Source organism: Phoenix dactylifera, chromosome 1 (assembly GCF_009389715.1).
Source record: "Phoenix dactylifera cultivar Barhee BC4 chromosome 1, palm_55x_up_171113_PBpolish2nd_filt_p, whole genome shotgun sequence".
Taxonomy (NCBI): Eukaryota; Viridiplantae; Streptophyta; class Magnoliopsida; order Arecales; family Arecaceae; genus Phoenix; species Phoenix dactylifera.
This window is the reverse complement of record NC_052392.1, coordinates 17,066,223-17,093,992: the sequence shown is the minus strand read 5'-3', so window position 1 is coordinate 17,093,992 and position 27,770 is coordinate 17,066,223. Positions and strand designations below refer to the sequence as shown.

The 27,770-nt window shown below is 36.9% G+C and overlaps 1 protein-coding gene across 3 annotated transcripts; it reads left to right on the top strand.

Moving 5' to 3' along the window:
• The first annotated feature begins 246 nt into the window (after positions 1-246).
• LOC103701431 (pre-mRNA-splicing factor ATP-dependent RNA helicase DEAH7) lies at positions 247-26,340 on the top strand. Of its 3 annotated transcripts, XM_039128303.1 has the most exons (19): positions 247-444; positions 659-809; positions 3,010-3,065; positions 3,226-3,358; positions 5,735-5,965; positions 7,853-7,929; positions 9,286-9,484; positions 9,593-9,775; positions 9,921-10,048; positions 12,625-12,728; positions 13,261-13,369; positions 17,657-17,834; positions 18,500-18,729; positions 18,820-18,999; positions 20,182-20,253; positions 20,338-20,514; positions 21,484-21,545; positions 24,165-24,317; positions 24,427-26,340. In XM_039128303.1, exons 3-19 carry the CDS (start codon positions 3,060-3,062, stop codon positions 26,024-26,026), a joined length of 3,822 nt encoding a protein of 1,273 aa, XP_038984231.1. In that variant the 5' UTR covers positions 247-444; positions 659-809; positions 3,010-3,059; the 3' UTR covers positions 26,027-26,340. The 3 variants fall into 3 exon arrangements, with proteins under 3 accessions (XP_038984231.1, XP_008781694.1, XP_017696922.1); XM_008783472.4 differs by lacking the exon at positions 659-809 and having other exon boundaries at positions 247-439; positions 24,427-26,026; XM_017841433.3 differs by lacking the exon at positions 659-809 and having other exon boundaries at positions 24,427-26,026.
• The last annotated feature ends 1,430 nt before the right edge of the window (positions 26,341-27,770 follow it).

The following is a 27,770-nucleotide window of genomic DNA, read 5'->3' as shown; positions in this document are numbered from 1 at the left end:
AAACAGACGGACTTCTCCTATTGGTACGGAGTCCAGTGACCTGGACATTGAACCACTGAGGCAAGTGGATGAGTTGGGTTTAATAGATTCCGGGTTGGGACTAGGGTCGGTTCAACCGAGTCGACCCGCCCTTGTCACAGAACTTACAATCCGATGCGCCTTGGCTAATTTGGACTCGGTTCAGGTCAACCTTCGGCGTCCGAGTTAGCCTAAAACCCACACTGGCATAGCCTCCCTGCAAATAGCCCTCCCTCTCTATTTGCGATCGCCTCCTGGATCACCGACTCCAGCATTCCCTTCTTGGCCGTCTTCGCGACGTTTGGGAGGGGAACGAAGACGTCGTCATCTCTTCTCCGGCAGCTTCGGTCGGCGAAGGGAGCTCCATTCTCGGAACTTCTCCAATCCCTTTTCCTTGGGAAATCCCGCGGCATCGTTTCTGGTTAGGTATTTAGGTTTTATTCTAGCATAATTTGTTTCTTTCTTTATTTCTGAAGCTTATTTCAAGAATTTTATTTCAACAATTCAGGCGGCACTAAATTTACGGTAATTATCTAGTTGAACTTCTAGTTCCTTCCCCTTTATCCATTTCTCTTCTTCGTTCGCCCTGTCCATTAGAGTTGGTTTTCTTTCCTTTCCTCCTCCGCCCCTCTCTCCTCAGGGCCGGCCCCGCCCCAAAAGCCTGAACTACGCCGCTGTGGAGTGGGGACAAGGGATTTGGGATACGTTTACGGCTGGGATGAGGTGAGAAATAGCTGAGAGCTGAGGAATAGCTGTCAAGTGATCACACCTCCATTGCCTACGATTTTTGGGTGAGCCTTCTTCTCCTCCTCTTCTTCCTCTTTCCTTCCAGAATCCCTCAAAAATGGATTTTTCGCTCATCCATGTGATTTAGAGCCTTAGAGGGCAATAATCGTGCTGTATAGATCATTTTTGTTTCTTGGATGGTGCTGGGTTTCCTGTGTTTGCGGGTTTTGAGAAGCGGAGGGGCAGATTTGAGTTTGGACTTGAGTTTTATCGCTGTTTGTTGTCCGTTCTGGGTCTATTGTTGCCGAAACCGTATCAAAATACTATCTTTTTGAACAGATTTACCTGGTTTCCTGTTGATAATTTGCAATTTATACAAGAAAATCGCTGGGGGGAAATGGTTTTTTTTAGTGTTTTTTTCCTTCGCTTTCTCATTTATAGCTTGCATTTAAATGTAAAAATGGTGGAAAAGAGAGATCTTTTTAGCTGTTCAGGTGGGTTTCGCCTTCTTTTTTCTTTTTCAGCTGGTTACTGAACTCATCATGGAGCCCCAGTTTAGATTCCGATGGTTCTTTACGGTTGCTCTCGATGCGAGCATTCTAAAGGCTGGTCATACATTTGGGGTTTTTCAATCTTTTGTTTAACCAATTGCAAAAATCAGACATTTTCTAGATTCCAAATGGATTTTGAGCATCGGCGAGATGGCACTGTTTTTACTTCTTTGATTGTCAGATGACCTCATTCTATGATTTTTGAGTCTTTCCCATTTGGTAGTCCCCTGTCACAACTCCAACAAATTTGATCTGACACCTATTCACCCACTATATGCAACTATATGTCTTTAGGTTGTGTATGTCTTGTAACAACATATGATTATGAATCTTGTAACTGCATACCACAATATATTTTTTGATTTGCCTGTCTATGCTCATTGGTATCAACAGAATGACTACCACATTTGTCTGTGTACTGTAAATGTCATCAGCCCGCTGTTGCTCGAAAGTTATTCGATGAAATGCTTGAGAGGAATGAGATTGGAACCATGAATTCTAGTGCTGGATCCACTAATGATGCACAATATGTAGTGCTATCGAATATTTATGCTGCTTCAGAAAAATGGGAAGAAGCAGAGAGGATAAGGAGGAGAATGGTGGAAAATGGAATACAAAAAATGTGTGGTTGCAGTTCGATCATGAAAGGTAACACAGACTATCAGTTCCATGCTGGGGCAATTGTAGAGTCTCAAGCACATATGCTATGTGGGGCCTTGGATTAGACATTTTAAGTAGTACGATCATGAGAATTGACGGACGCTGGCATTGTTGGATGTTTCCAAACTCAAACAGGTTAGAGAAAAAATATTCAAGTTGCACAAGAAAAGTTTGCTTTGAGAATTTAGTAGATTTTATTCAATACTGAGCTTAGGATATGAGCTGAAGCAAGGAAGAAGGTATTGGCTCTCTCTTAGACTAATTTTGATAGTGGATCACTGGATAAACTAGGATACCAAGCAGTGAGCTGAGATGAGATGAAAACAGTGTGATATTGTTCGCACACAATGAGCAAATACAGTAATGAACCCGTAAGGGTGTAAAGATATACTAATTCTTATTCAAGATTGAAGCATAGTAAACAAGGTTTAGAAAAAAAGAATCTGTGATACGTAACTAAGCATAGATTCCTGTCAACAAGAGGAAGTCTTCAAAAATTCTTTCATCATTTCAAAAAAAAAAAAAAAAAGGCCCCTCCTTAGTGAGTTTGCCTTAGGCCTCCAAATGCATTGGGCCGCCCCTGTCTCTCCTCCTTCTCTTTTTCTCATTTGGCGATTTCTTGATTTTAGAATTGGGGATCAATGGGGTTCTACTGACATGCTGATATTTGCAATTAACTTTCTTTAGGGCTTTCTAAAAATTTGTGCAATCTTTTAAGCTCGAGATAAATGTTGGCAATTAAATAGCATCATCTTAAAGCAAGTATCTTTCTGGTGATTTCTTTTTGGGTTTCTTGAAATTTTTATAGTGTCCCTCACTTTGACACAGATAATTTGCAATCATTTCAGTGCGGTAAGTTATTGAAATTGTCATCTTAAAACTATGTCTTTCTGTTAATTCTTTTGGTTTTCTTGGGATTACTGTGATTTCCTTTGACACAAAAAAGATGGAAGAAAGCTGATTTTTGTTTGTTAAAGGATTGGCATGTGGTGATTTTTCCCTTGCTGTTTCGGCTCTGTAAGCTTTCTGTCTAATTGCACTTTCTGTGTTGTAGATCGTATCACATATAGCTTGTAGATAGTTGGTGCATAACTGGAGGTAACAATGGAGGTGAGCTCTTCATCTTGATATTGCCTTTTCTTTTCTTTCTTTTGTTTTTTAGTAACAAGCTTATCTTCTTTTTACTTCTCATTCTTTTGTTATTTTGGTGTCAAATAGCTGCCATCTTTTACACTGAGTTTTCTTGCATCTTGTTTGATGTTCAATGCAGGGAGAGGGGAAAGTTGTTGACCTGAATAGAACAAATGATGTCTTGGAACCTGATACAGGCATTAAGGGAGGGCTCTGTGTGCCTAGCAAGGACAAGTTACTATATAGACCTCCCGAGAGAAAATCAACTTTAGGTATGCTTTCATGATGCTTATTAATATTTATTGTTGTTGTTGTTGTTATTTGTGTATGTGAGTGTATCCTGGATTCCTGATTCTTTTCCACTAATATTGGGTGTTGCGTTTAGAACCTATTGTTTTCTTTCTTTGTTTGATTGTTTACTGCAGGAAATCAATCTCTATTTGGCATGAAATGTGCCAATAATAACCTTTGGCAACCAAGCAACATGAAACATCTGCAATTTATAATATTATATCGTTACTGATGAAGTTCTTTTTTTGATCTCCATAACTATAATCAACGGTCCTTGTCCTTTGCAAGAATCCTTCTCCATATTAATTTCTATAAAGGGTTCCTATTCTTTTTAATATATGCATTTTCAAATCTTTGGTTTGGCCCTTCTATTTTCCAATCCTTCAATACAAATCCTTCTCCATATTACAACCCCTCTTCTTATGAGACCCTCCTATGTTTTTTGTACCATATGTCAATATTATCAGTTTCTTTTTCTATTTCGTCAGTAATGGCTTACATTTTCATCGTACATCTTACCATTTATAGTGATATAACTGTGCCATGGCTTTACAAAATAAAGGTAGATGCATGCAACTGTGGAAGATCTTGCATCAATTCATTATTGCCCTGTCTTGGTTAGCACCACCTGTCACATATTGCAAGTGTGTTGGCCATTAATCCAATGAATGGTGATATATGATGATTATTTGATCCAAACATGTCGAAAAAATTATTTTTAAGAATTCCTTTTTTAGTAACTTGATTTTACTGAGTTATATTGTTGCATGTTTACTTTTTAGCAACGGCTCCCAGATATTATTTTTTGTAGAACAAGCTTCTAGATGCATGTTTTCATGTTTCATGCTAAAATTTAGAACTTAATAGCGAGATTCTTCTTTCAGTTGTCCCTGACTGCTTCAGATCTTGTAATCATATAAAACATGGCAACACGTGCATTGGCATATGCTTTCCCGTGCCACCCACTCATCGAATATTGGTTGTCAATACCATGTTTAAGTAGCCCAAGCTTATGCAGCTAGTTCTATGCTACTATTTTTTGTCCTGGTCTCTGCTCTTTCCAACCTGTTCTCGCTTTAAGCTAATAGGTGTAGTTTTTTGGTTTTAACTCTGAAGCTTTTCTCCTATGTATTTGTTTCGAACTCCTTATTTTGAAGAAGTTGCATTGGGTATGCACTTTAGAAATTACTGTGTTATAAGACCTAAAAGGGCTAAAGGGCAGATGATAAATAAAATCAGACAGAAATTTTAACTTATAGTTAATTATTGATACATCTGAGATAGTCTATAAAAATACAATGCCTCCAATGTCCATTGCAAAATGGAAGTGTAAACTAGGTTATATTTTGATCTTGTTAGTTTTCTACAGATTGGTCATGTATAGAGAGTTATAGTCATACAACAAACTTATTTTCTGAAGTCCTTAGGTTCTACGACTTTTTTCTAAAGCTAGCAGGTCTGTCTAGATATGAGTTAAAACCAATGTGATCTTAGGGATTCCTATATAATTTATGAATTAAATTAGCAGTTCCATGGACCTGATTCCATCATTTCAGTTCTGGTTAATTAATGAAAGTGTGGTCCATTCAAGTTGAGGGTGTCATTGAGATAAGCACTCAACTTGATGCTGACCCTTCTAAGTTGGCATGGAATTTATTTGTGAGGCTATTTTGGGCGAGATGGGGGCTTGACTAGAAGGCCACTTGGTCATTATGTTGGCCGTTAGGAGACTGACTTTAGTGTAGTCTACTCCACTTGGTGGTTATGTTGGTGGAGACTATATTAGTACTTAGAAGTGATCTTCCAAGCTCACCATGTGCTTGAAAAGACTGGACGAAGATAAAAATATGTGCTGTTAGATATAAGGAACTTATTTGCTTCTGATAAATATAGGTGATCTTCCAAGAAATACAGGAAACATACTCCAGTAGATCAAATTACTCTTTAGGTGCCGTGTAGCCTACCAGCAACAACCAATAGGACCAAAATTTGATTGTTGAGTTTCAGCTGATAAAGAGTGACCCAAAGCATTCGAAGTAAATCAACTGATGCTAAACCTTCTTGTATTGTAAACCATTGTTTTCAGCATCAATATTAACTTGGTATTTCTAGCTGAACTTTACTTTTGCTTTTTGACTCTAGCTTACACTCTGAAGCATCGTATTCCAGCAGTATCTGCTGAGTCTGATAGTCTATTCTACTCACCCACACATATGTATTGTACATGTGTGTATAATAGCAGATGCATGCAAATACACAAACACAAATATATGCACAAATACAGTGGGCTGTGATTCATCTAGCATGCCTATCCATGCTTCAGAGCTGTTATAATGCAGACATTGTGATGTAAACAGGTTTGGATATGCTTGCCTGTGCGAAAAGAGGATCAAAAGGTGATGGCTTTAAAGTTCCTGCCGAAAGACAAATTTCGGCCATTAGTTCTATAGATATGGATGAAGACGTGATCGTCGAGAAGTCTGGTTCTTCTATAATAGAAGATTCTACAAGTGGTTCACCTCGTGGTGAAAGCGGTCGTGCTTCTCGTCGCTACCGTGGAACTGGTGCTGAAGAGAAATCATGCTCGGGTTAGCGGTCTTTAGCCTAACCTTCCGTTGACTAAAGTCTTGCCTATTAGTTACTGCATCATACTAATACTAATATCAAATTTTCTAAATCATCTTGATACCAATGTCATATTTTCTAAATCATGTCAATAATTTGATTTCCAAATACAACAGATAGCAGTAAGACGACATCTTTAGTGCAATATATATACATATAAGCATCTGAGACAGTTCATTCCTTCTTGAGCTGCATGTAACTGAGTTATCGACATTAGATGATAGGTGAAGAGGGTTCTGTCAGTCATCAGGGGATTGTAGGGGTTCATTATTTTGTGTGTCATATCTCAATTATTTCTGTTCTTGCTTGTTGGAAGTTTTGGATTTTTTTTTTTCCGAATATATTGATTTTTGAATAGGTGAAATTGTCTTGCGTACACTTGTCTAGTTCTCTTGTCTGGATGCAAACCTAATGTAGAGGACTTGCAGATTCGAATTTTCATTGTTCTTCTTAAATGGTCTAGTAAGATTCATCAAGTCTCTGGTTGCTGTCAAGAAAACCCAGCTCATAAAGATTATACTTTTTTTGTTAAGGGAATGCTAGATTGTGCTCAGATATGAGTTTAAGAATGCAAAAGGAACATAAGAACCAGTAAGCAATGATTTTATATTCTGCTAAATCAGATTTAGTAAGCAGGGTTATTTAAAGCATGACAATGCAATCGTTGAAATAGATTAAATATATATATATTCAGGTGAGTTTGTAAAGTACCGAATAATGATTCATATGATATGCATACACAAGTCTTGAGGAAAGTTGAAGAATATGTTGATCTCTATCAAGTTACCCATGAACTGAAATGAATGAGAAAGGAATATATTCATTTCCTTTGACCAGCCATTGCTCAGGCCCCAAGTTACACAATTAAGAGTCCCATTTAGTTTAGTTTCAGATATGATTAGGTTGGGTCCTGTGTAGTTGATAGGAAGACTCTAAGTACTTAAAATAAAGGCGTTATAACTAAGGAACAACTGACTACTGTCATCGAGATTTCTTTGAACCAACATGGGCCATCAGGTCTATTATGATGGTGCTGAACAAGGATGCCAACAGCTTATAGACTTTCTCTGCTCTATATCTTGGTGATCTTATTGCCTAGTTTGGTTTGAAATTAGTTAATTCTGCGATAAGAAATAGACAACATTTTTCCTCCATAACTGTTATTTCTGTTTGTTCCTGTAGTTTCTCTATCTAGGTGAGGATGTGTTGGGATGGTTAGGGGGATTTAAAAGATTATTTTATACATGGAAAGGAATGGATTTGGTTATTGGAAAGATAGGCTGGAGTAAGCAAATTTAGCTGCTCTTGATGGAACATGGAGGAATAAACTATGGAGTTTTTCTTCCGTTCTCGAACCAAACTGGTCCTTGTTTTCCTTGACTTTTTGTATATTGGTTTTCATTGCACTTTCTCACACCATTTTGATTAGCAGGGATCATTGTTGGTTGATATTAGATAATAAGAATCAAAGAGAGAGATGGGTTTAGGTATTTATATGGTTATGGTTGTGCTTGAAGTAGATTGGCAAATAGAGGAAGGTAGACAATGCAGGCAGTTAAGAAAAGCTCAATCTGCAAAAGTTCAGACTGAGGAATGAGAGCATATGATACAATATCTTCTTGCAATGTTCTCTCGTAGCTTTTTGTTAATGTTATTCTATTCTGTGTGTAAATTTTTTTTATATAGATGTAGCATTTTTTAAATAGTTTATATTATAGATGTAGCATTTTTTAAATAGTGCTAAGTTCTTTTGATTTGATAATTCTATATTTCTGTTAATGTTGGAGTTTCTTACTCCATATTTATAATTGATGAGCAATGATGTTCTGAGATGAATATGTATTGCTCAGAATCTACTGTAACACATGAAGGTGAAGGAGGATATACTTCTCGCAGACAGCGAGCAAACGAAACTCCACACCGTGAGGTAATTCCTTGTTCCATCAGTTGAGTTGTTCCTATCAGTTACTTGTCCTTTTGCAGTTTCAACTCTTTCTATTTGTTGCATACTATGAATGTTATAGCCATTTATGAGAAACATCCGGTATCAAATAGAATATTTCTATTTAAGTTCTGTTTTTCTCACAAGTAGAAATCTTGTCTTATTTAATATGATCTGGTTTTGTCTTCTACCAATATACAGTATAGCAACTATCCCATACAAAGGGAGTTGTGGAAACAGGATTTCAGAAAGCTCTGTTGTCAAGCGTCAACTGACATAGACGTTCAAAAAGTTCGAATGTTCTTATTAATCTATTTATATATATGTAATGTATATATTTATGTTATGTAAAGGAATAATTAATGTGCACTTAAATATATTGCAGTTCTTGGGCAGTTCTGTTCCTATATAAAGCAACAGGCTTGTGGATTTTTCTCAGAAATCCATACTAACCAATAGAAATTACCTGTGTGGTTTCATTTTAAAATTACAATAGTTGGATGCTTTCATTCCATCACAAAAGGGTCAGATTGTAAATATTACATGTTGATCTGTACTATGTTTAAAGTTTCATGACATTGTCCAAACGTTGAGTTCATGACTCTGCGCCCTCTCTCTGTCCCCTTCTTTTTCTTCTCACCTTCTTTTTCTTTCATTTTTCCCTTGTCTCTTTTTTGGTTCCATCATTGGATACATAAATCTTTGCTTTATTGTACTTACTCCCATATTTCCCCCAAGTGATTTCTTTCCTTCCAGATCTATAGGATCTTCACTGTTATTATGATTTTTAGTTTCAAGCTGTAGCACGGGTAAATCCAATACCGTTACATGATTTGAATTAATTTAATCCTCTTTAAGATTCAGGATATATTTGCTTTATGTACTCAAGAAACTTATGGACTGGGCAATAATATCATTTAATCTTACGAAATCACAATATTGGTTGTATGTTTATATGATTCAAATCTAACTAATCCTCTTAAAATTTTAGGATTTTATTCATTGTACAAAGTATCAGGAGCTGTAGTGATTAGGAAAGAAGGTTAAGTGCTTCTGTACATTTGAGGGGATGGGAAACATTATTTACTTTGGGCTAGTTTATATGTATAACTATATGCAGTCCGTATATGTTTTTTTGTGTTTGTAAAAAGGCGTTAAGAAAATATTTCTTGTTTGCTGGAACTTTGTTCTTAAGAATTTAGTATAAGTAAAATGCACAAGAAAATTTGTGACATGTCACTATTTTAGTTTAAAAAATAAATTAAGTCTTCTGGAGGTCCTAGATGACCATTCTTATTGGAGGTGATCAAGCAGCTTATAGCCTTTTTGTTTTATCTGAAGGCCTCCACTCCCAGAAGTTCCCGGAGTTTTCAGTCCTATAGTCCTGATTATGATGAGGAAAACAACAAGCATAGATATCATAGTGATAGAGGGTATTTCAAAAGAAAAGATGAGAAGGGGAGACCCAGCCATCAGCAGAAGGATGCTACAGATCGTGCAAGGAAAAGGAATCGGCATGAACATGTTTCAAGAACACCTGGTTCTTTGCCTTTCACCATTTATTATGTTTCCCACTGCATAATTAAGTATTGATTTTGCTATTTATAGTGCTTCTTGGCGATGTAGTTATTCTGCTTGTAACTTGCAGTTAGATCTGATTGGGATGATGGGAGGTGGGAATGGGAAGATACTCCACGTCGAGATAGTCGAGATAGTTATTCTATGTCTCGTAGGGACCTGCGTCCTTCACCATCTCCTATGTTGGCAGGGGCATCCCCTGATGCACGCTTAGTTTCTCCATTGTTGGGTGGCTTCACACCTCGTTCTGCAGGTAATAGTGAATTTGCTGGATGACAAATTTGTTTCTATTTAACTTTCTTCTTCTTCTCCTCCTATTCTTGGGGAACATCCTCTACTTTTCCCTTATCTTTTATTGTCAAAGATTTGAATGAAACTAATGGCAACTTGGTGTACAGCTTCTCCATGGGACAGTATCTCTCCTTCTCCAATCCCTATACGTGCTGCTGGCTCAAAGAAATCTTCAGACTCACGTCAAAGTGGAAAATCACATATGCCTACTTTTTCTCTTTCAGCAAGTTCTGAGGTATTATTTTAAGCCTTGCATTTTCGTATTAAGTATTATTTGCATCAAAGGAACAAGATTAAGACTACAGGATAAAGGAATATCAGGCATCATGGAGAGCTAATTTCCATGGAGCAATACTCGTGGGATTGAGGGCTTGTGGAAGTTTTTTTTGTTTAAGGGTTAGTTTAACTATTTATAAATCACAGGTAATGATATAATAGTTAAACAAAACAAAGAAGTAAGAGATGATGAAGAGAAGCATCCACCTCAAGGAGAAGCACAATGTGGAATCTATTCCAGTAGAAAGTAATTTTGTATATTTCAACTCTTTACGACCTGTGATGGCTCTTCTTGTCTCTATAGTTGAAAATTTTCTAATTCCAACCATTCATTCAACCTTATGATCACATATACAAATCCCTTGATGAAGGTGGTGATAGTATCATCACCACTTTAAATTAAATTGAGGTATCTCTACGAAGTGCATATTTTTCAATGATAGCAAAGCTTTCATATTTAATTGATGCCAAGTGTAGGTTCTAGAGTGCCATTCAATGGGTACATAAAAGTGACGAAGCTGCTTTGACTACTGAACCATGTTTGCCTGTTGGAGCGAATTGGATGATTGGGCCGAGTTCTGCACCCTCTTCCCCTCACTCTCCTTTCCTTAATATTCACTTTGAATCATCAAAGCCTTTAACTAATTCAGAGGGGCTCAGCTAGCTCGGTCACTTTATGCTACTGGCACTTCCAAAGGCAAAGCTCTCGTCTTTGGCGACTAGCAAACGAAGGGCACACACTCTATAGTTTTGAAGCAGGGGTGGACACTTTTTTTTTCTAAGGGCAAAGACTCTTAAGTAGGCGAGTACTCGGGCTAGTGAGCGAACATGCCAAGCTTCGGCGTCGTGCACCTGCTGACACCTTTCAAAGAAGTTTGACGTGTGAACCGAAGTCGTGTTGCGTCACTTGTTCCTTTCTCATTTTAGTGCTTGCCTTTTCATCTTACGTAGGGGCCTTTATATGATTAGAGTAGAGGTCGTGAGAGAGCAGAGCATACTGCCATGTCGAATGCTAGTAGATGTCTGTCTATTCTTTAATTCACCAATCCCTAAAATGAATGTATGTTATCTGTTAGGTTACGGGTACTAGCGGGTATTTTGCCGGATGTAATTCTTGTTGAATCGTATACTCGGGAGATGAGTGTAGGGCGGACAATTCTCATGCCATCTTGATAGGTTACCAAAAATCCTCTGCCTTCCGTGATAAAGTATAATGGTGCTCCACTTCCCCCCGGTTGTGGAATGAAGTTCTAATGGAAGCAGGTTGAGGGTTTTGTTTAAAGTTTTTTTAGTTATCGGCGAATGAAAAGAAATGCTGCTTTGACTAAAAAAGGAAAAGAAAGCGAAAGATTCAGAGTTTGGTAGTAACTCCGAGGCTTGATATCATCGGGCTAGAAAACAACAATTTGCATTTGGTTGAGTTTTGGAAAGCACATGATACATGGAGGCATAACAAAAGCAGGCATACAAACAATGTAACTTAAATTGAACTAAGGTTGGTCATGATGGAATATCTTAGCATTATCAGATGATTGATTCAGGAGATCTGAAATGTTAGGAGGCAGATGCTGGTTCAAGAGTGAGATTTTAGAGTTTGGAGCCACAAGGAGAAATATTTTGCCTATATGCCATTTGGAAAGCTTATTATGCACATTGGCGTGAAATAACTTGTTTCATGGACATGGCTTCAAATTCCAGTCATGCTGGTCTATGCTGGGCTGATACCAGCTCTTAAGCCAGGTCCAACAGAACAAATTTTTAACTCCTCTAGTATCCTTGAACAAAAAAGTTCCCTCCTAATGGGCATGCCCTAATGTGCCAGTACACATGCCACAACATGTGAGATCAGGAAATAGGGAGAAGTAGAAGTTCCCATGAAGTAACACCAGTAGCCAATTTCTAGACTGGCATTAGAGATCAGACATCGCTTATCTTCCTTACAACAACTGGGCTGGTCAACTGATTAAGACCGGGAGAAAAGTCTGCTTGGGTGTGGGAGGGCAAGATCACATTATTTTTCTTATATATGCGGGCTGTTGTGCACTATCACATTTGCATAGTTTTGGCATGGGATTTACGATCTCAATATTCACTTAGGGTAAACTGTTAATATTTCTTCTTCTAGATAAGTTATCATATCCCAATCAAAGACCTGCATTTTTGATGCTTTGTATATTATTAAATATCTCAATCTCTGGTATGTATTTACATTCCTAGAATAATTTGTGTGTTCTTTATATGTTGTAATATTAGAATAGTACTTTACAAAAAACCAGTGGACAGAGTCCAAAATTTCAGCAAGTTAATGAAAGATCAATTTATATGGCCTTTATTGCATCATGATTATAATGTAAAATTTTCTGCTTTGATATTCCTATTTTCATCTCATCATGTAATTTTATATTTGAATTTCTATTGAATATGACTTTACTTTCTAATTCTGTTAAATATGCTTTATTTATTTACTCATTCATTTACATGACCATTGCATGCACTAATTTTTCATTATGATGCTTTCTCTGTCTGCCTTATCAGGGCCATGGCGCTGATCGAGACTCTGTAGATCAAGACTCTTACAGAGATTATGAGATCACTGAGGAGATGCGTCAAGAAATGGATTATAATGCTGATCGTGCATGGTACCTGGCAAACTTTTCATCTTTAGAATAAAAAGGAACTTTTATAAATTTCCCAGTAGACTGAAATGCTTGAAACAAACTGTTATTTGCACTGATGACAACTTTGTTATAGGCTTTTCAAACAACCCATTTACATCATATCCCATTTACATGTTTTAACGCACAAAACTTGAGGTTCATTGTTGATGTCAAAAACTGATAGTAAATACTCCTTAGAAGTAGTTAACTTGGGTTGGAAAAAAATCATTTCCTATGTCTATTTGGACAGTTTTAGATTATATTTGGACAGTTTGAAATCTAAATTAAGCAAATCATCGCATGCTCTGATTATCTGAACCAACTACAAATGCCTTCCGTTTCCTATGGCTTTTAGGGAGGTTTCAGTTGGCAACATGGAATTATGTTGCTTATAGAAGTTGCAAAAGTGCCCCCTATCTCTCTGATTCAGTATGAATCAATTTGTAAGATTTGACTTCCTTCTTTAACAACCTATTTTTTTTTCTTTTTGTTGTTAATGTTGGCAATTCTTCAGGTATGACAGAGAAGAACACAACACAATGTTTGACACTGATAGCTCATCATTCTTTCTTGGAAATGACACTTCTTACCAGAAGAAAGAGGCGGAGTTGGCAAAGAAATTGGTAATAGTTGCCTTTTTTCATTGAAGTATGCTTCCGTGTTTTTTTAGTAGTTCTAACTAAATTGCCTGGTGAAAACTAACTGATAAAGATACTGCTATTGTCATTTCACACCTACTACTGCTGGATAAAGATACTGTATTACAATTTTATATATATTTATATTTATATATATATATCCAGGATTACTTCCATTTTATTTATTGTGCCATGGAAATTAATCCATGAGTTGATTTACATACAGATAACTGCATTTTGCTAAATCCAAGTGGATGTTGGGTGAATTGTACACACAATGTTGAATGGTTCAATGCAAATGATTCAACCCATTTAATTTGATCCAGTGAGAGCAGCATCTCTTATCCCCATCTTATTTAACCTGTTAGTCCTTCTGTGCCTTAACCTTGAACCTAGACCTCTATAGCAGGAACCTTCTAGTTGAGTAATGGACCCACACCATAGTCTTCTTCCCACTATTGCTCATCCTGAATTCTTGATGTGTTTAAGCTTCCTTTGACAAATCATTCGGTTTTGATACCTTGCTAAGACAGACCGTAGTTTAACAGTTACTGTGTTATTTACCATTATTTAGATATTTAAATGATTTCCTTATCTTTTATGTAAATAAAATTCACTTGTAAAGAATAAAAAGTATTAATAAGTTAACCTTAAACTTTAGAACATCAAATATTAAGGGATACAAGTGCTTGCCTCTAGGAGTCTAGGGTAATCTTAAATGACTGGCCACAACCTGGAGTCATATCTATTATTGTGAAACAAGACACTGCATTCATCTATGGATGCTGCATTCACAACCAAGTTTCGTGTCTATTATCGTGAAACAAGACACCTTGGGGTTGGTTAGTTATTTGCTGTCAACCTTTTCGATCTTGCATATGTTGGTGTTCTGTTTCAAGCCAAAGGCTGTGAGGTTAAAGTGGGGCTTTTGCCATGTATTTTAAATGACCAATTAGTGGGTTAGGGGATACAGCCCTATAAATTGACAGGATATAAACTTATGCTGCCAAGCAACACCCATCCAATATTACCTTTTAGTTGCAAAGAGTTTAGACTGGATGCACAGACGAAGTAGAATTGCATATTTCTTGTAGGCATGCCAATAACCAGAAAACAAATTGAAACAAATTCTAGTAAGGTTTCTCTTAAAGTAAGCTTCTAGAATTAGAGGATATTATTCACAGCAGCTATGCATAACTGTGTTTGGTTGGGGGGGAGGGGTTTTCTAGAATTAGAGGATATTATTCACAGCAGCTATGCATAACTATATGTTTGGTTTTTTTGGGGGGGGGGGGGGGGGTTCTAAGTAACATCCTAAGCTTGTGGGTGGAACTTGGAATGAAATTTGTTGATCTCGTGCTCATCAATGAGCTTAGATTTGGGATGACATATATGGTAGGGGAATTTGGGATAGGGAAGTTGTATGATATTTTCATTTTGGAAAAGGGTCCTGGTCATGCTGGGCTTTGGTTTGAATCGATGCTTTAGAGTTCAGTTTTGATCCCTCAAGTAGAATTTCGGTTCTGGCAGTTTCTCTTCTAAGTTATAGAGTTTTGGATCAAAATAGAAATCAAACTATATTGAAGGTTAGGCTAAATATATCACATGAATATGCTAATCCATTGATTAAAATATCAACTATCACTCAGTCAAGCATATGCTACAAGACAAGTACACAGGAGTATGAAATTGATTACAAATATAATTCTCCAAAATAATAAAAGCTTCCAGACATGCTCATGTATCTTTCTACTGTTGCTACATGCATCGATGTTGTTTATAACTTACATTTCAGGATTTTATTTTACCCACCATGATAACAAAACTCAGATGAAAATAACACAGACTAGAATATTAGATACTTAGATAAACATGTGATTGCATTGTATTGAAGAATTTTGTAAAACATTAAACATATTGACCTATTAAACAAAAAAATTAATAATGAAATCAGCAGTTTTCATTGGTTCTGGCTGCAATGCTGGAAATCAGCCTAAATTGATCGAAATTGACGAATACCAAAATTTTTGGCTAGTTTCATATCGATCTCAGCTGAAATTTATCCATTTTGGCAAAACTGATTGGATTTCTCTGAAATTATAGACCTTGATTTGGAAGGAAGACAACTAATTTGAGGGGACTTGGATTGTAGAAACTGCCAAAACAGCTGAATATTTGTTTTCTTTTTTCATACAAGTCTGATGGGCTGATGTTCAGAGAGATGTTGACCTCTATTTGGTCTCTGAAGTGAGTGCAGTTTTCAAAGTTGGCATTATACGAAGGATATGTATTCTTGAACTAATGCCTTTTTGTGACACTATGATGTTCTTGATGAAGAGTGAACAACCGTGGCTAGTTCTCTTCTATTGAAGTGTGCATGGCTTAGATTAGATTATGCTTTTCATGAGACATTTGCTATTTGTGTTGGGACAATATGATATACACATTTTGTTTGTTCTGGAGAAGTGAAGTAGTTTAGTTGACTGCTGCCTGTGAACATGGTGACCATGATTCATGCCCTGTTGGTTTTGGAAGAGGGCCCAACAGCCTTTGGGGGACTTGAAGGAAGGGCGAGAGGTGCCAACTACCCCTCCTGAAGTTTGGGGATTTATCGAATACATAGGTTCTTGCATTGGAGAGTTATGAAATCTTCCTGCCCTAAAAAAAATTAGGCATTTCTTGAGTGGGGTTTCCATGATAACAAGAAAACAACCCCTTTCAAAATTGCTGCCAATTATGATGTGCTTGGGAGGAGGGAGTCTATGGTAAGTCTTGTAATGGGAGGACCAAATTAAAACCAATCTAAACTCCATTATCCCAGCTATGAATGACTCTTCTTTGGAGCATGGTTTTCTTCCTTATGGGCAAGAACTTGTCATGTTAATTTCTCAAACCTTATTTGAAAATTTTGTGCAAGCATCCTTTCAATAAAAGGAAAAAAAGGAAAACCCAAATTTCTGAAGAGAAGAAAGATGAAGATGGGGAGATGGCTTTGGTGGCAAATAAACCATTACTTCTCTAAACATTCTCTGTTGGATGCTCCACTTACCGAAAGGGTTAATTTGAACAGCAACTGCATATGATATGACATTCCAGTCTTTCTCTTATATTTCAATATGATTTCCTCTCTCATTCAATTTCTCTCTATTTGGAGCTCAATATATTAATTTGTGATGTAGTGCTATTTTTTTTTCTTTGCAAATGTATTAGAATAAGGACTCGATGACTATAATTAGTCTCCTAAACTTGCACTTAATTCATGTAATCTATACATGAACTATTAATTAGAAGAGATCTAACATAAAAACCATTTGCTTTCTAGCAGATCAGAGGTCATTATGCACAGCATTTATTTGGCATATGGTTTGTCTCTACTATTAGAGACCATAACGATGTGTTTGATATCAGATTTGAAGTATTCAAATTATTTTCTCTGCAAAAAGGTAATTCAAATTGTTGGTTTAAGTGGGCAATTTAGTTCACATTATTCATCCCTCATTGAAAAGTCTGGCTCCACCACTGCCAATAGCCCTTGCGAATTGCTATGCTCCATACCACTTGTGATGCTAATGCGTTGTAATTGTGCGGTCATGGGATTCCGTTCCATTGCACATGAAGCATGCCTCATGGATAAACCTTGAAGGCAGAAAGGTTTTGTATGAAACGATTTGATTTTTATTTAGGAAGACTGGTAAGGAACGTTAAATGCTCGATTACTTTTTTTGAGTACATGAGAAATCAGATTGTCTAAATAGGCTTTGCAAAAACGATCCAGAACAATTCGAAAAGCTTTTTTGCTAATTGTTGTGGAATAGAAGATCTTTGCCTTGCATTACTTACTAGTAGACCATTGAATATAACATTCAGGAGAACTCTTAAATACCTGATTGTTTTCAGTTTATCATTTTGTACTTATCTGATGAGAACGATAGTTAGTGGATTTAAGCTTAAGTTATTGCTTTTTGAAGGGATGTGAAATATATGCCTTGTGATTGTGATCTGCTTGTATGCTGTTATCTATGTGGCTGTTATTAATCTTGATTTCTTAGTCAGGTTGCAAGGCCTTTCCTCATGTAAATGGTAGCATATTATCTGACTTTAAGAGAGATATATGTTTCACGTGTTAAGGACATAGCTTTACAAGGACATGCTTAATTGTTCATTTTTACGAGGCTGCTTTTGGCATTGAGTTTCTCCGCAACATCTTGTTCACAAGCATCCATAACTTTTTGCTCTTTGTAACTTAAATTTATCTTTATCTGTTGATTGTAGACTCGCAAGGATGGAACTCTGATGACACTTTCCCAGAGCAAAAAGTTATCACAGTTAACTTCCGATAATGCTCAGTGGGAAGACAGACAGCTTTTGAGATCTGGAGCTGTTAGAGGAACAGAGGTGCAGACAGAGTTTGAGGATGAGGATGAGCGCAAAGTTATTCTTCTGGTTCATGGTATGTTCAAGGTTTTATGTAGTTCTTTATTATATATTAGAATTATTCTATGATCTTTTTGTGCAGAACTGTTCATTGTTATTTGCATTGACAGAACGTATAGCTCTTGGTAGTCATGAAAGCACCCCCCCCCCTTCCCCCCCACAAAAAAAAGAAGACTTTCCTCAAACAGTAGGAGGAAGGCTTTTTAAGATTGGCAAACTGAATTACTGAATGCCCAAACAAATTGCTACTTCCATTAAGTCTGGCTGGAAAAGTTCCTAATTGAGTTTTATTCAAAGTTTCAACTTTAATAAATCCAGTATGCAAATAGCAAAGCTGTCAGATTTAGCAACGTGGAGTAGTGTGATTAGTTATTTCAGCTGAAAGTTTTTAATAAATATCGAAATTGTTTTGCATCTGTGTCTTAAATAGAACAGATTATTGGCTGCAGAATTCATTTTGAACTGACCATAATTCTTAGTGCTCTAGTTCCATTTGCAAAATGGTTTCAAGATATGAGTCTATGTTTTTAGTATACTGAGATTTTATGTACTGTTTATTTATCTGCTTTCAATTCATTGCCAGCTGAATGCATTATTCATGGTTTATTATGATTATGCACTATTGGAGTTAGAGATGCCATCAAACCTCTGTCCTTCACTGCCAGTTCTTTTTTGTTACAGATACAAAGCCTCCTTTCTTGGACGGGAGGGTGGTATATACAAAGCAGGCTGAACCTGTGATGCCTATAAAAGATCCCACATCAGACATGGCTATAATTGCACGCAAAGGCTCTGTTTTAGTTAGAGAGATTCATGAAAAACAGAGTATGAACAAGTCACGCCAACGATTTTGGGAGCTAGCTGGATCAAAACTTGGTGACATATTAGGGGTTCAGAAGACAGCTGAGCAGGTCCATATACTGAATAACAGCTGATGCTTTTACTGATCTACCATTATTTTACTTGCTTTCTTTACATGTCTAATAATGCTTCGATGTCAGGTTGATGCAGATACTGCAGTTGTAGGAGATGAGGGAGAAGTTGATTTTAAGGAGGATGCAAAGTTTGCACAGCACATGAAAAGCAAGGGTGAAGCAGTCAGTGATTTTGCCAAGTCAAAATCTCTTTCACAGCAAAGACAGTATCTCCCAATATATTCTGTCCGTGAGGAATTGTTGCAGGTCTGTATTTCTTGCCCAAGTTCTTTCATTTTCACTCTCCAAGTGCCTAAGAGTTTTCTGCTTTCACAAGAATGTTTTGCTTTTATTCTTTTGATTCTTCTTTTCTATTTTCTGATAATAATGCATCTTCATTAAGTAAAATTGGAGAAAGTGACATTAATGTTATTATTTGTGAGGATAACATGTAATCTATGAGCCCATCAAACAACTTCATGACATGAGAGGATAGTGAAATAGAGGAGGATTTTTATCTGCTTAGTTAACTTAATCCTGCCGATTATTCCCAATCACCCTGAGCCCTGTTTGGTCTATGTAATGTACCTAAATCATACATGTTGTCCTTGAGTGTTTATAATAAAGATTAGAAAAAGAAAAACTCCAGGTAGGAAATTTCTCAGAGTGTAAAAACATTAAATTCACAGTGCTATTTTGTGAGGAGTACCTTCACTTTGCTCTCTTGCATGCACCATATCATGGTCAAGTTTATTTAAAGTTCCAATGTAGTATGCAAGCATCTTTTAGGTTCTATTTCTCTATAACATGTATCTAGTAGAAGGATTTAACAAGTTACAAACTGCTCCAATATGGTCCTATGGAAAGCTTTGAATCATGAGATGTAGTCTTTCTATTTTGCATGTAGATAGATCATTTACCACTTTTTCATTTGCGGATCTCATAGGATTGAACATATCATGAAACTTTTTGTAGTGCATGTTGTCTGTGCAGTCCCAACCACTCTTTTCTGTCTTGGTTGTGGAATACAATATGCAGCAACTTTTGTGGGAACGAATTGACAGCTTAACTTGATGCCTCTCCTTTACTAAAGTTTTCTTTTCTTTTGTGTTCTAATGTTTATTTATGCTTCTTTTTTTATTCCCTTCTTTTTTCTCACATTTATATTAAATCAAAATTTTCTCCAGTTCTGAATTTATCTAAAGATATTGTGCGACCATCAAAGTTGCTTATATATGGGTGACCAGAAGTGATACTGTGTTGATTTTCTTATCATGTTTCATGAAAGTACTTAACTGATAAATGCTTAATTGCGTTTTTATTTTGTCCGATAGTCAAAATTGCTTATATCCGGATGACCAGAATTTGATATTGCGTGTTAATTTGCTTATCAGGATTTACATAATTACCTAATATTAATTGCTTACTCTATATTGTACGAATATATAGGTAGTCCGTGAAAATCAGGTGATTGTTGTTGTTGGAGAAACTGGTTCTGGAAAGACAACACAACTGACACAGGTTAATTCGGTGCTTCTTTATTAAATTGTGAGTCTATGGAGCAATAAAGTGAACCTTCATCTGATCTCAAAAATTACCTTTCAGTTTCTTAATGAAGATGGATATACTATTACTGGCATTATTGGTTGTACACAACCTAGACGTGTAGCAGCCATGAGTGTTGCAAAACGAGTCAGCGAGGAGATGGAGACAGAGTTAGGTGATAAAGTTGGCTACGCAATTCGCTTTGAGGATGTTACTGGTCCAAATACTATAATAAAGGTGAAAGTTTGTTACCTTTTGTTACTGGTCCAAATACTATAATAAAGGTGAAAGTTTGTTACTTTTTGTTTTTTTGACTAATCTCATGTTTGTATTTAGTTGTCTATTCAACAAACAACTATATCATTGTTTTTGCTTTGGAACTTCTTAATTAGTATATCATGTAGTCTTATCTCATATTTACTAGTACTCCTCAAGGGGCAAAAATTTCTTGGTGCAATGGTAGAAGGGTTGGGCTGACAAGCGCAATGGTGCAAGTTCAAGTCTGGGGGCAGCTATTTTGTGCCAAAAAATGTCAAGGGTTAGGTCTACCCAATCCGCCGCTCCCAGGATCCTAGCCAGGATCATAACTGGGTAATGGCCTTACTTTTTTAATCTCATATGTGCTAGCAAGATTCAGCATATTTGCTGGTTGAACATCATCTTTCTTAAGGTAGAAGGCTGAAGCAATGGTAGAAGGCCTGGGCTGATAAGTGCAATGGCGCAGGTTCAGATCTGGGGGCACCTATTCTCTGCCAAAAAATGTCAGAGGTCAGGTCTAGATCCTAGGTTGCCGGGATCATAACTGGGTAATAGCCTTTCTTTTTTCTAATCTCATATTGCTAGTAAGTTTCAGCATATTTGCTGGTTGAATATCATCTTGCTTAATGCATACATTGGGAGGCAATATTACTATACTTCAATTAGCAGTTTTGAGCAGGTGAACATTTAGATATGTTTTTTTCCATCACTTAACCTTTATCATGTTTGAAGATAGGGCTATGAAATGCTAAGTTTCGCTTAGTTTTCCTTGTGATATTTTGAAAGAAATTGACTTATCAATTTATTTTGATCATAGATACTGTCTCTTCTCATGATGTTTTCTTGCAACTGATTCTCAGTTAGATGATGAGTATGATTAGTTTGTGTTTTTATCTGTCAACATATCTTATATATTCTGAGAAGGATCCTTACATCAAAATTTTGCAGTATATGACAGATGGAGTACTTCTGCGTGAAACATTGAAGGACTCTGACCTTGACAAATATCGGTATCATTCAGACTCTTTTTTCTTTTTTCCCCCTCTGCAATTCCTGTGGGAATTGATTTCACTGCTGTGCTCTTTCTAGATAATCATAACTTACACAAGTATATCTCATATCCTTATCCAGTTGATTTGCTATTGGTGCTTTTCTCTACATCACCCATTTGGGGCTGGAATGAGGTTATCAGTCTGGCCTAGAAACTAAAATCTGAGAATTTCATGCTTCTGACTCTTGGCACTTGATTTTCTTATGTTTCTTTGGTATTGTTCATCCGAAACATAAAACAGCTTGGTTTATTCTTTATATTGCATGCACATATTTGCCCTAAACTCAGATCTGGACTTCCAGATGAATGCTAAGTAGTGTGAACAAGCAGAAGTTTTAGTCTTTTAATTCCCTGTTTATTGGAGTTCTTAGAATTAATTATCATTCCATTTAGTTTAGAGATAAGAGTTAAACAATAATTTGAAAGTCTCGACTTAGTGATATATTATGATGAAATGTTGGGCAATAAAGAAGTTCCAGTTCTCCACTTAGATTTACCATCCCTGAGAGATCTCTCATTCACATTTGGAAACACCACAAACAAAGAAAATCTGAAAAATCTTTAAACAATTTTTGAATTTACAAATTTGGCATACGATGGTTTCCACGACCAATGACTGAAATAAAAAATGCCTAGATGTTAAAATAAACAATATTTCTGGAGATCTTAACCTAGGCATCAATGTACAAAAATGAACAGTGCTCGTTGTTGTGTTACTCTGCTAGCATAAATGACAGGTCATTTAAATTGACAAGCAACGTTATTTCTCATGCTATACATAACACATGTATAGATTGTAAATTAATAAATTTCATTACTTAGATTATAATGAAAGAGGGTATCATGTTGTTTAATTTACACCCACTTGGTATCTAGGCATTTTTATGCTATAGATCATGATAACAATATGGATCTCCAATTTGAAAGGAATGGAATTGGTGCTGAATTTTTAATTTTTTAACCAAAGATTTAACATTCATTGTAACCTGGACCTATATGTGTGTATATAAATACACGCATACACATATACATAGTAGGCTTAGAGTGCTTTTGGGAGTACTGGTCCCAAATGCTTCATGATGAAAATTAATGATTGCTTAACATGAAAATCAACATCATTGATAATAATCTGGAAGATTTAAATTGGCTAGAAACCAAAAATCATGTAGTTTTGAGTACTTGTACATCAGATGCACACAAATGTGCAATTTTGTTAGTACAGTACCATGCTTTGATTTGCTTCATAGTTTAGAAGCGTCTAAAATAATTGGATTTTGTTTGCATGTCTAGATCAATATTAACGGTGTATTCGCCAAAAAAAAAGATCAGTACTTTGAATTTTCAAATTGTATTTCAACCATATTATTACCATTGCCCTTCTTATTCATAGGTAAAAGACCTCCAAGTCAAATAATTTTTAGTTTCTAAGCATTTTAGACATTGTAGATCATGATGAATGGTGTCAATTTTCAGATTGAGAGGGCAATTGTTAGTTTTTATTATGAAACATTTGGGGCCAAATACTCTCAAAAAAATTCTAGCTTTACTTTGTAATAGGCATACACATGCACACAACCTCACATGCACACTAGGTATCTGTAAACACGTAATACACATTACCTATCCCTTGGTGGATTTGAACCATATTGATGCGTAAATTGCTTAGTGAATCCTTGGGTGCAGTTAGGTTTACTTATGTTGAATAGTTGCCGGATATAATTATAATTTTTTTTTAGTGCCCATCGCTTCAAGCTTGTGAAGCATGGACATGGATATGGGTTACATATATGACATGATAATGACATGCTGTTATGGCAAACCTTGAAAAAATAAGATATGGTATGGCTAGGATATGCTAATGTATATACATTTTCTGTACATACATACATGTATGTATAAATGCATATATACGCATGCATATAATATACTTTTGTATCTAAAAAAGCACTCATAAAGCATAATAGGCTATTGACTTAACGTTGCCCATACCTTATATGACAGTATCAACTTTGCAAGCCTATCATCTAGTCTTCATTCAAATCTATAGACCGCAATTCATACTTCATTTTTTAATGTTAAAATCATAGACTACAATATTGACCATTTATCATTAAAAAAGGAAAGATGACACTCTCTCCCTCATTTTTGGAGGTATTGTGGAATATTTTGGAGTCTCCGAGGAGTATCTAGAGTATTTTTTAAAGTTTTAAAAATAAGATACTTTGCACAAGTATTGGACATATCCGAGAAGTATTTGAGTATCAGTATCCTATACAGATGCAATATGCACATGGCATGTTTTTTGAAGTTTCCATGCTTCCAAGCTTGAAACTAAGAGTCTTCTACATGACAGTCCCCCCAAAAAGAGCTTGGGAGTGTCAGCTCTTCTGGTTGTTATAGATTGGATTAAAAGAATAATTTACTCTATGATATATGATTTCACTTGAGGATTTGTTCTTTGTGTTCCCACCACTGCAAAATAGAAATGACTTTGGACTTCAAAGATTTTGATGAGCAAAATTTTAAGATTGATGGTTCTGAAGTTGGGCTTTCCTGACGAGCATAATTTCTTTTGCAGAGTTGTTATCATGGATGAAGCACATGAGAGATCGCTAAGTACTGATGTGTTGTTCGGCATACTAAAAAAGGTGGTTGCTCGGAGACGTGACTTCAAGCTCATTGTGACGTCTGCGACATTAAATGCTCAAAAGTTCTCCAATTTCTTTGGAAGGTGAGATGATTGTGCAGCTGTTTGCATACCTTTTCTTTCCCCCTTGTTTTTTTGGACTTTCAGCTCCTTGTTAGCACATCATCCTGATTTCTAACTGTTCTTGTTGCAGCGTGCCAATTTTCCACATTCCTGGGAGGACATTTCCTGTGAACATCTTGTATAGCAAAACACCTTGTGAAGACTATGTAGAAGCTGCAGTGAAGCAGGTGATGACTATCCACATCACCAGTGCTCCTGGTGACATCCTCATTTTCATGACAGGACAGGATGAGATTGAAGCAACCTGCTATGCTCTTGCCGAACGTATGGAGCAGCTGACTGCATCCACAAGCAGGGCAGTCCCCAAGCTTCTCATACTGCCTATCTACTCTCAGCTGCCAGCTGACCTGCAAGCAAAGATTTTTCAGAAAGCTGAAGATGGGGCTCGCAAATGCATTGTTGCAACCAACATTGCTGAGACATCACTTACAGTGGATGGTATCTTCTATGTCATAGACACAGGGTATGGTAAGATGAAGGTCTACAATCCTAGGATGGGTATGGATGCTCTTCAAGTGTTTCCAGTCAGCCGAGCAGCTGCTGACCAGCGGGCTGGACGAGCAGGGAGGACAGGCCCCGGGACATGCTATCGGTTGTACACAGAGACAGCATACCAAAATGAGTTGCTCCCCAACCCTGTGCCTGAGATCCAGAGAACTAATCTGGGGAATGTGGTTTTGTTGCTCAAGTCCTTAAAAATTGAAAATCTCTTGGATTTTGACTTTATGGACCCTCCTCCGCAAGAGAACATTCTGAATTCCATGTATCAGCTCTGGGTGTTGGGTGCATTGAATAATGTGGGTGGTCTTACAGACATAGGCTGGAAAATGGTTGAGTTCCCTTTAGATCCGCCTCTTGCCAAAATGTTGTTGATGGGAGAGCAGCTTGGATGCATAAACGAAGTGTTGATAATCGTGTCTATGCTCTCGGTACCATCGGTTTTCTTTCGACCAAAGGACCGAGCAGAAGAGAGTGATGCAGCAAGGGAGAAATTCTTTGTCCCAGAATCTGACCACCTGACTCTTTTAAATGTTTACCAGCAGTGGAAAGCAAACCAGTATCGTGGGGACTGGTGCAATGATCACTTCTTGCATGTGAAAGGGCTTCGGAAGGCCAGAGAAGTTCGGTCCCAGCTACTAGACATACTCAAGTCCTTGAAAATTCCTGTGACTTCATGTGGGATGGATTGGGATGTGGTGAGGAAGGCAATCTGTTCTGCATATTTCCACAATTCTGCCAGGCTAAAAGGCATTGGTGAGTATGTCAATTGCCGGAATGGAATGCCTTGCCATCTGCATCCCAGCAGTGCGCTATATGGACTTGGATATACTCCAGACTATGTGGTTTATCATGAACTCATACTGACAACGAAAGAGTACATGCAATGTGCGACCGCAGTTGAGCCTCAGTGGCTGGCAGAGTTGGGGCCCATGTTTTTCTCTGTTAAGGAGTCGGATACATCCATGCTCGAGCACAAAAAGAAGCAGAAGGAAGAGAAGACAGCCATGGAGGAGGAGATGGAAAATCTGAGGAAGGAGCAAGCTGAAATGGAGAGGACAAGCAAGGAGAGAGAGAAGGAGAAAAGGGCAAGGCAACAGCAGCAAGTTGTAATGCCAGGCTTGCGGCAGGGTTCTTCCACTTATCTGAGACCCAAAAAAATGGGATTATAGACAAGTTTTTGCAGTCAAAGTGCTGCCTTTCTCCTGTACGATATGAAAATTAGTTGGACGATAATACATCTGTACATTGTCATATTGTTTCTTTATGAGACTACACTAGAATCACCGTTGCCTTTTTCCCCAAGTTTTAAAGGCCGTCTTCAATATACATACTATTTTTTGTTTTATTAATAGGTGTTATTGATTGCAGAAAGATGGCGGCTCTCCGGATTGACGTTACGTGCAATGTGGTGTTATGTACTTTTTGTAGACACAGATATTTAACTATGATTACCTGTCACTAGATAAAGCATTACAATGTTCAATTGTTACTGCTTTTCAGTTGCCAAATTCTTGTAACTTTGATTTCAATCTCTGTATATGATGTTTTCATAATTTACTGACACAATACGATAAGAACAACATGATAGACTGGTAGGTGTCAGCCAAAACCTTATCATCATCACAGGGAATTTTTTTTCTTTTCCTTTTTAATTGGAAATGATAGCAACTGAAACCTCCTAGAGAAATTTAGGAAGTGCTATTTTCTATAAATTAATAAAATAAGTCATATTTATTTATCCTTGAGATTGAAGAATTATGTATTTATCACTGTATTGGGCTTATCTTGTTTGCTTAACCATCTAGCATTTTGAGACATACAACATTTTGTGCTACATCATTGTTGCAGAAAACATTGTAAGTTGCTGGGAATTGAATGTGTTGCATAGGCATCCTAGTTGCAACTCTCCATTTCATCCACTTAGCTATAGCCGAACTCTCTCTACGTTTTCATTTGTCTCTTCATTCCCTTTTAAATGAGATCCAAGATAGGTCAAGCAATCATATTGTGGTTGTCTTTTAAATCACTAAAATTGAAAAAATTCCTTGTCTCATTTTTATTTTGATTAGGATTTTGCACTGGATGTATTCCTTTTGTTCTGCTGATTCTTAGATTCTTAGATATTTATTTTTCTTCCACATATCCACATATCCAGTTTAATATGTAGTCTTGTCCTTGCCTTGCCAGCCTATTCATTTGTCATATGTGAGTTGCTTGCACCTGGTGCTTCTTGTTAATTTAATCCAACTCAGTAAAGCTAAAAATACAAGTATCGGAAAGCTTGGTAAGATAAACTCTGCGCCCTCTCTCTGTCCCCTTCTTTTTCTTCTCACCTTCTTTCTCTTTCATTTTTCCCTTGTCTCTTTTTTTGTTCTATCATAGGATACATAAATCTTTGCTTTATTGTACTTACTCCCATCTTTCAACTCTTTACGACCTGTGATGGCTCTTCTTGTCTCTATAGTTGAAAATTTTCTAATTCCAACCATTCTTTCAACCTTATGATCACATATACAAATTCCTTGATGAAGGTGGTGATAGTATCAGCACCACTTTAAATTAAATTGAGGTATCTCTACGAAGTGCATATTTTTCAATGATAGCAAAGCTTTCATATTTAATTGATGCCAAGTGTAGGTTCTGGAGTGCCATTCAATGGGTACATGAAAGTGACGAAGTTGCTTTGACGACTGAACCATATATGTCTGTTGGAGCGAATGGGATGATTGGGCCGAGTGCTGCCCCCTCTTCCCCTCACTCTCCTTTCCTTAATATTCACTTTGAATCATCAAAGCCTTTAACTAATTCAGAGGGGCTCAACTAGCTCGGTCACTTTATGCTACTGGCACTTCCAAAGGCAAAGCTCTCGTCTTTGGTAATTGGCAAACGGAGGACACACACTCTATAGTTTTG

What these genes read in the sequence shown, in the direction of transcription:
- LOC103701431 (XM_039128303.1), top strand. An exon ending in GTCCAAATACTATAATAAAG is followed by an intron (nt 20,515 to 21,483) that starts GTGAAAGTTTGT and finishes AAAATTTTGCAG; the next exon opens with TATATGACAGATGGAGTACT. An exon ending in TCTGACCTTGACAAATATCG is followed by an intron (nt 21,546 to 24,164) that starts GTATCATTCAGA and finishes TTTCTTTTGCAG; the next exon opens with AGTTGTTATCATGGATGAAG.